The sequence below is a fragment of the Thamnophis elegans genome, chromosome Z (genome assembly GCF_009769535.1).
Source record: "Thamnophis elegans isolate rThaEle1 chromosome Z, rThaEle1.pri, whole genome shotgun sequence".
Lineage (NCBI taxonomy): Eukaryota > Metazoa > Chordata > Lepidosauria > Squamata > Colubridae > Thamnophis > Thamnophis elegans.
Window position 1 is genome coordinate 102,458,615 of NC_045558.1, and position 8,892 is coordinate 102,467,506.

At 38.4% G+C, this 8,892-nt stretch overlaps 1 protein-coding gene across 1 annotated transcript; it reads right to left on the minus strand.

Moving 5' to 3' along the window:
- Positions 1-3,128: 3,128 nt before the first annotated feature.
- HOXB2 (homeobox B2) lies at positions 3,129-6,171 on the minus strand. Its single transcript, XM_032237963.1, has 2 exons — positions 5,765-6,171; positions 3,129-4,525 (listed from the first exon to the last, which is right to left on the minus strand). The coding sequence occupies exons 1-2, from the start codon at positions 6,135-6,137 to the stop codon at positions 3,846-3,848; spliced, it is 1,053 nt and encodes a 350-aa protein (XP_032093854.1). The 5' UTR covers positions 6,138-6,171; the 3' UTR covers positions 3,129-3,845.
- Positions 6,172-8,892: the final 2,721 nt, after the last annotated feature.

Below are 8,892 nucleotides of genomic sequence, written 5' to 3' on the forward strand. Positions count from 1 at the left end.
ATTTTGATTGTGTGACTGTGGGGATGCTTCAGCAGTTGTAAGTATGAGGGTCAGTTATAAGTCATATATCCTTGTATATTCTCCCATAAACATCCCAGTTGTACTCATACACTTAGGAATAAGTAGGAAACAGTAGTTTATATACCCCATGCTTATCTGTATAAGACCAAAATATACAATCTTTTTTTAAATAGGAGCCATATTTAGCTTCTGAGTGACATGTCAGCAGCCAGTCTCCAAAGAGTGAAAGAATGATGCCAAGACAAAAGTGTACATGAATTAACTGTTCAAAAGATTCATCCATGCATATTTCATAAATTACCCTTTATGCTGCAGTAATACTTTCATAGCAACTTTGGTAACCCTTTACTGCACAACCCCTAAGTATGAGACCTTCTATTATGCTGTTTACTATTCAGTTCCATAGGAAATGAATCCAAAAGGGAGAAGGGCCAAGACTATGGTCATAAGAGGGCTGAAGGAAAGAAGGAATAATATATATAATATATATAATAAAAAAAATAGGACAATATGTAGTTTATCAGAGATATTTGAATTGAATATTTTGCAAACTTACAAAATGTATTTGGAAAATCAGTCTGAATTGATTTAGATGTTCCCAAAGTATTGGGTCAAACTGTTGAATTAAATTGATTCTATTTGGACTGACTCAACTGTTTAAAATGCAAGTAAGCCTCCATGGAAAATGCTTGAATTCTGATTTATTTGAATTCAAATAAATAACTTGATTGGCATGATTTGTGAAATTGGTATAACTGTTCAGATATTCACATACCCCATTACTGATGCTTCTAAGATGCTAAAGAATAATGGTATTTGAAAAGAAGACCTCATAATCTATTGTGTTACCAAGAATTAGTTTGGGGGCCAAAGGCTGCTGCAGGTATGCCAGATTTGTCCACACTAAATGAGATTCTTGTTTGTTCTACTCAGCTGCGAAGCAGAGAATTTTCCTAGAGCGGGCAAAAATCAGAGACTGTTTCCATAGAAAAGATCATCCCTCGCAGGGTCAAATACAAAGCTGTCATCTTTAAATCTACAGTTCTACAAAATGAAATAAAGACACCAACCAAAGCAAGATGGTCTGTGTGTGTTTGTCTCTGTTTTTTGAAATGGTTGGTTTTAATAAACTGCTCTTTATCTGGGAAGTGTAAAATAAACAATTTTTCCTTCCTCACTGATTACTTCTGCCCAGCTACAGAATTTATTTTTTACTTCTTCAGAATAGAAAAATGGATATTAATTTATCCTGTTGCTTACTAATATTCAGTGCAAGGTAGTTTATTGTATTGCCCAGAGCAGAAAATTTGCTGGAACATAAATTTTAAAACATAATATTATCAAAATACAAGAAGAGGGCTTTAGAGAGTGTACATTTAAGGGTTTGTTCTTTCCTCCGATAGATATGGACCTCTTTAATTAGGCTTTCTAAGGGGGATTATTATTATTATTATTATTATTATTATTATTATTATTATTATTATTATTATTATTATGCAAGAAGGGAGACGAAATATATCTATTTTCATGAAAAGGGAAATGTGTATCCGTTATTCTTAAAATGCAGTTAACAAAGAAACGTACCTAAGCTCATTGCATAATTGTCGAATCTTTTTGAGCGACAATCTGACGAACGGAGAATTTGAGATGTCAGAAGCTCACAGCCTGCTCATCGACGGCCTACATTCCTGTCTGCCCACGCTCCCCCCGTAGCAAGAGAACAATTTCTGCCATCTATAATGGCTGCCTAGGTCTGCAGCAACACCCCCCCCAACACTCCCGTGCGCGCAGGCTGAGATCCCTGCGCCATCTTGAGTTTCCATTTCTCGACACAAACACACCCCTTTCGGCGCCGGTTCTTCGTCCTTCTGTTCCTCTCTCGGGTGTCGGGCATTATTTTGGCCCACCGTTGCGACTTGAATTCCTCCCAAAATTTTTGCCAGGCTATGGAAAATACCCGTGACTTAACAAAGACGCAATATGATTTATTTGTGTGTACGCGCCCGCCTGTGTGCGAGAGTATAACAATATGTTTTGTCAGAGAGCTACTGTTTTCATTTCGTTTCTTCTCTAGGGCTTCCCTTTCATAATCCAGCAAAATTTCCCAAACGCGAGACATTTTAAATCACTCTTTTGGTTTTGATTTCAGAAATGCGGGGTTGCAAATAATAAAGTGAGCTCTATTGGCCAAGAAGCATATTCGCAGCTGCTTTCTTTCAAGCCAATCCTCCCACGAAGGAGTCTATCCAAAGTCTTTTGTTTCGTTTTGTTTTAACTTGAATTGATCTCAAGAGATTGACATTTTATACGGAAAGTGTTCAAAAAATTGGTTTCATGAAAACAATATTTCTTCTTTTTTTCCCTCCCTCTTTTGGTTAATTTAGTATTTTTTATCATCCAGAATGTTTCCACTTTTGAAAAGTTGGCTTTTTTCCTGTAAGCCTGGAAAAACAGAATTCAAAAGTCTGGACACCATTCTCTTACTAGTATTTCCATTCTTCTTTCCATTTCCATTTCCTGCCTTTTTAGTGAATAGGAAATCCATAGGTTCAAAGCAAAATTAGCAAAAATAAAATATAAAGATTCCAAAAAACCCTGGTGAAATTGCTGCTGTGTTGATGATAGTGGTGGTGACAACACATGTTCATTTTAAGAACATTTTTGCAAATATTGCCTTTTTTCATTCTACCCTTCCTTTCTGATTTATGCTAGGTATGCTAGGCATATTACAGAGATATCAAATTGGTCTGGCTCCAGGTATTTAAATTCTTCCCAATTCTGGAGTGTAAATATTTTCTCTGTGTGTCTGTATGTGTGATCTGTAACTATTCAATCTGTTTTTAAAAAAATATTTCCCTTTAACTGTTACAAATATTTTAAAATATCTCTGGTGTATTACAATACTTGCAAAATTAACTGATAAAAATACAGTATCTTTTCATAAAAAATATACCAGAAAATAAAATTAATTTATATTACACCTTAATTCTTAAAACACTGCTAAGAATAAAATCTCAATGAACTAACAGTATAGAAAGCTAAACTAGATTCTTTCTTTCAATGCCTATAAAACAAGAATGCGGCATTTTAGAGACTATAAAGCCGTTTATTTAATCTATGAAAATAATGTACAATAAATAATTTGCATTTTATTATTAAAACATTTAAATAAATAATCTACTTCTAAAAGGTAATGGTAATTCATTCTTTCTTTCTGTCTTTCTGTTTGTCTTTCTTTCTGTCTGTCTGTCTGTCTATTTTATTTTATTAAGACATAAATGTCTTGATTCCTGAGAATTTCATTAGGACATTTTTTTTTCTTGTTCTGCATTTATTAATATCTACTCTATCAAAATGGGATTGGGGTGGTGGTGGTTGAAACACAGTATGGGAGAAGAAAAAACCCGATGTTTGAAATATTTCAAACTCTAAAGGGCATAATTTTTTGAGCTGAAAAACAAAACCTCCTTATACAATTATGTTGTATTTTTAACACCTAGAGCACCTACTTGACCTCAAATGCTCCATAATGCATTATGGAGTGTGGAATAAAGGAAAATCCGAATGTTATTTAAATATAAATTTCCTTTGGAAAAAAAATGATCGAAATAATTTAATGTGATCATTTCACAAAAGAGATACACCTTTCTCTCTAAAGAAACGTCCTTCCCCAAGGAGTACCGAGGGGGAAAAAAGAGGAGTTTCATGGTTAAAAGGTTTGAAATGACTGCACTTAACTGGGCATAACTGGTATGTGCATACACTTTGTATTAATTATAGGGGTATATTACCCAAGGCAAATAATAAATTGGAGGTTCGAGAGGTTACTGAAAATTGAAATGGGGCAAATCCAACGCACACAGCGTGCTGGTAAAAAAGTCTAGGTCTTCTAGGGAGAAACTTAAAGGGCTATCTGCACAGCCCTGGAGGCTGGGTGAAAGCTCTCCTGCGGCCTGTGGGCAGGAATTCGCCGAGAAGCCGCTCGGGTCCAGCGGCAGCAAAGGGGATCTCTGACTTTCCGGGAACCCGTTGCCCGGCGAGGAGCCAGAACAGGAGGACGAGCAAGAGGAGAGAGTGCGAGCGCCGGCGGTTCCGCCGAGCTCTGCGGCCGGAGCTCTGCTCTGGCTGAGCGTCGGGTAAGGCGCTGGAGCACTCCGACTCTCTCTGTTGTGACTGCCGGCTGGGTAGGGACAAGGCATCTTCCGCGCTTCTCTGCAGGAAGAGCTGCCGTTCTCGGCTTCCCCTGTTTCCTGGTTGCTTCCTTGGTCCTCTTCGGCGGGATCTGCGCTGTGCTGCGTTTGCCTCTTGTGCTTCATCCGACGGTTCTGGAACCAGACCTTCACTTGCCTTTCGGTCAAGTCCAGCAAAGCCGCGATCTCCACCCGGCGGGGTCTGCAGAGGTATTTGTTAAAATGGAACTCCTTCTCCAACTCCAAGAGCTGCGTGTTGGTATAAGCCGTCCTCAGCCGTCGGGAAGCTTTTTCGCTGTGGTCTAAACACGCGTCTGGAGGAGAAAAACAGCAAAATTACACAAAGTAATACAACCGGCTAAACGAATAATCCCGTCTCTGTTTTTTTTCTTAGCGGGGATGGGGGTGGATGTTGGGCTGCTTGGATTGGAAGGCGGAGGAGAGAGAGTCATTTTAAATTGTTTGGGCATATTGCTAAATTTTGTTGGGCATAATCCTCCTCGACTCGCAGTGCCTGTGTACCCAGGGACACACAAGGCAAAATGGTTTGGTCTTAATGCCAAATGCCTATATGAACTTAAAGTGGTGGTGGGGGGTGCATTCTGGAAAAGCTGCCTTCAGTTATAGAGGAATCCACATTCAGGAGTGGATGTTTATTCGCTGTGTCTTATCCTTTCCTTTGTACTTTGCCTATAGTATATATGTGTGTAAGAGGAGGCTATTCATAACTAAATGACCGAAAACGAACTCTAGGTAAGCAAATAACACAAACTATGAATAAGAAAAACAGAAAGCAGAGAAAAAAAGGCAGCATGTCTTGAAAGATTTATCTCCCTGTTACCAACCTAAAAAATGAAAAGCCCCAAAAGCTGCCTTCTCCTGTCCACTAGCAGATTGGGGGGGGGGGGGGGATTTTCGACCAGGTCCTTAGAATCATATCTCCTGCAAAACCCTGCCTTCTTCAAGGCATCACGATAGAGATGGGTTGATTAGGTTGGTTAGTAGATGAGGGACATTAGTTTCAACCTTGGAGCATTGCACTGGTTGCCTAAAGAAGGGTTCCTTCGGTGAACTGTAGAGGGAAATGAGGGGGAGGGAAGACTTTGGGTTTTCCTTTCTGCCTTCTTTCTGTTCCTCGTTCTGTTACACTGGAAATAGAAGCAGAGCAGTTTATAGCCAATGCCATTCCCCATGCTTCCCAAAACACAGCAGCCAAATTGCCTTCCGTTCTTATCCCTGGAATCAACCGTCTAAACACCATCACAGAGGAAGATGCCATACAAGAGGAATAAAAACGATGTGAAGGGAAGGGAAGGGAAGGGAGGGAAGGAAGGAAGGAAGGAGGGAAGGGAGGAAGGAAGGAAGGAAGGAAGGAAGGAAGGAAGGATTCGTCCTAATATTTCAGTAATTAAGATTAGAAACGGAAGACGGATATTCCTTTGCCCCTTTCTCCAAGTGATTCTTAAATAGCAGATTTTTTTGTCTCTTCCCTCCACCCTGTCAGCCACCCAAATGTTCACCCTCCCCACCCCAGCCCCCACCTTTTTACAGACCTGCAGGAGAAGCCGGGACAAATCCAGGCACAGAAGAGGAGGGAGACAAAGAGGCAGGGATCTGGTTAGCTTTCTTAAAAGATTTCTTCTCCTTCATCCAGGGGAATTCTCCACCCAGAGCAGAAGACTGGAGCGTGGCTTTCTGGGCCTGCCCATGCCTTGCTTTCTTTTGGCTCCTCAGTGCAGGCTGGCTGCTGGAACAAGGATCCAAGCCGAGGAGGGTTTGTTCCAAAGGAGGAGGAATTAACGTCGGTGGTTCCTTGATTGATGAAGTTTGAAATGTCTCCAGGACAGCGGGAAGGGACGTCAGACACTCCGCTAGCGATGGCTGGCTGTTTATGAAGCCTATCTCCCTCTCAAATTCAAAATTCATGGCTTTTTCCAGAGGCCCAGTGTAAAAGGAGGGGGCGGGGGATGCGGGTGGGTGGGTGGGGAAGGAACGCTGGATCTTTCAGGCCCTTTCAATATTTTATATCCTTTTTAGTGTAAGTATTATTTGCAGTCTCCTCCCCCTTTTCTACCCACCTTTTTATTTTTTATTTTTTAATATCTTATATTGCTGATAAAACAGGCGTATGGGGACCTTGCTCTATTAAACTGACGAGCAGGGATAAATTGCAGCCAATTTCTCATCACATGACCTGGCTAGCCCAATAGCAGGGCCATTCTAGTTGAAAACAGAGGGTTAGGACCCCCCCTCATACCTAATAATTGCAACCATGACAATAATAACAGCAATAATACTCCCACTTGTCATGCTTGAAGATTTCTTGTCCTGATTTTAAAAAGCTAAATCCAGAGGAAGATGCTTCTTAAGGTTTGACTGAGAAGGCAATAGTGGGGGAGAGTATGAGCAGGTAGTGACAATTTAGTTACAATTTGTCTTTTAAGTTTATCTGGCAAATGGCCTGGGTGATAGGCCTAACGCAGAAGAAAGAATGAAGAGGGGGGAAAGGGTGTTGAAAGACAGGAAAGATATACAGAAGAAATATCTCCTTATTATAAAGACCCTTCTCATTCAACAACCAGCCCTACTGAAACAGTGAGAAACAAACTCATGTGAAACAGCTGATTTAAATTAAAAATATTCCAAACTGCCTAATTCAAATCCGTATGAAAGGACTTTGGAAATTGTTTCTGATAATGCATTCTAGAGCAGACCTTGGAATTTTTGAGATGATGGGAAAAGATGTGAGTTAGTAATCTAGGACCTATTTTTTAAAAGCTTCTTTAAGAATACAGGAAAGAATAACTCCCCCCATAGTTTATCACTTTTCTCCTCTCAAATGAATATTTTCTGGGATCGTCAACCTAATTTTAAATGCTTTTCTTCAAATACCAAAACTGGTTCTTAAGGATGTATCTAAGAATGTTTGTAGGCCTCCACCCCCATCCTCTTTTTAAAAGTTGCCCACAAACTGAGCAAGTAAAGAGCAGGGATTGAGGGGGAGAGGAAAGTGATCAATCTTTTCTCACCAAAGACTTCTGACAGGCAGCCGAGCCTTTGCTTACTTCTAAAAGAATTTGGATGTTTATCAGAATTTCTGAAAGAAGATTTTTTTTCAAAAATTTGGACTTGATTGGTAAAGGTACTAAATAAAATAGTTTGAAGGTTCATGGATGGGAAATTGAGATGAGGTTAAGAAAGATAAATACCAAAGAGTATCTGAGAACCTAAAATGTTGTTTACCATTTGTTTATTCAAGCTGCATTTCTCTCTAGCCTCAGAAACAGTAAAAAATAGAGATGGGAAGAGGCAAAACTTAGAACATTTCAAACATCCATATGGGATGAAAATCTTAAATCTGAGAAAAAATTAAGAGAGGAAAAATATTTCCAAAAGCCTATGTGGGAAGACTTCAGATGGGTTCTGAAAACTGCAGTACTGTAAATAATTAATATTATTGGCAAAAGCAAAAATAATTCAGTAGTTTGAAAGGTGTTTGCGCTGCTATGATTTGTAGAACTGTTAAATTTTAAGTATTTAAAATCTGTAATGAAAATGTCATTTGGAAGCCCCAAATTATGACATGTATTTTATTTTGGGAAACATTGCTCATGATTCAATCCTATTCTTTTTTTAAACCATCATATTTGAGAGTAAACATTCCATTGAAATGGATGCCAATTCAATAGAGCAATGGATCTGAGTAGCAATGTTATTTTATTATCTATTCTCTACATTTCACAAGTGACAGTCATCTTTGTAAAATTATTTTATTTTGGGTTATTATTTAATTAAATATCTTCTAACTTTTGATTATGTTACAACCTCCAAATTGGAAAGGGACGCAATGTTAAAAAAATGAATGTTTCTATTTATATTAGACTGTTAAAGCATTAAGCTGGGGTAAAAAAAAGAAACAAATCAGTGTATTTGTAAGTTTCCTTTCAGTGCTTGAGTTTAGTCTGCAGAGAAGTTGCCAACAGAATTTCATCTTCAATTCCCTTTCATGCTATGAATGAACACCTTCTTTCCATATAAAGTCCATTAGCTGATCATATTTGATATAGCTGCATTTGCACTGCTGATATTAGTGCCATTTATTGCTTTCAACTAAAAACCACTGACTTTGTTGGTCTGTCTGGTTTATCTGAAGTGATTATGAATAATGTTTTGTAGTAATACAGATGCAAGATTATATGAATTGATGTTTTAGACACAGATACAGAGATGGTTGGATCTAATATAACTAACTTGCCATAAATTCTGCCCCAACCCTGAGATTATCATGAGAGATCCTGCTCCAGGTATCCTCACATGCTGAAGCCTTAATGGAAGTCCCTTCCAGCTTTGCAATATTCTCCCCATTAAGATCCATCTGATTCTACTCTGCTATTTTTCATGGTCTTTTAATTTCTGTTCTGTTGCTTTCAATAGTTAAATTCTGGTTATTTTAAATCTTTGATGCTTTTATAAACTATTCCAGTGGATTGGTATCATCTACTGTATGTGTATGACCTAGAGTTTTCTTTAAACTGTATGTTGCCCTAAAAGCTATAACTTTAGGATGGCTAGAAAGTTTTAAAAATAAATATATAAATAAATATTTCACTGAGAAAAGTTAGTTTTATGAATGAAAGAAGAGTGTATTTTGTAAATCAGTGCATATTTTTAAAAATATAAA

What these genes read in the sequence shown, in the direction of transcription:
- HOXB2 (XM_032237963.1), bottom strand. Translation starts at nt 6,137, where the DNA reads ATGAATTTTGAATTTGAGAGGGAGATAGGCTTCATAAACAGCCAGCCA. An exon ending in TGTCCCGGCTTCTCCTGCAG is followed by an intron (nt 4,526 to 5,764) that starts GTCTGTAAAAAG and finishes TTTCTCCTCCAG; the next exon opens with ACGCGTGTTTAGACCACAGC.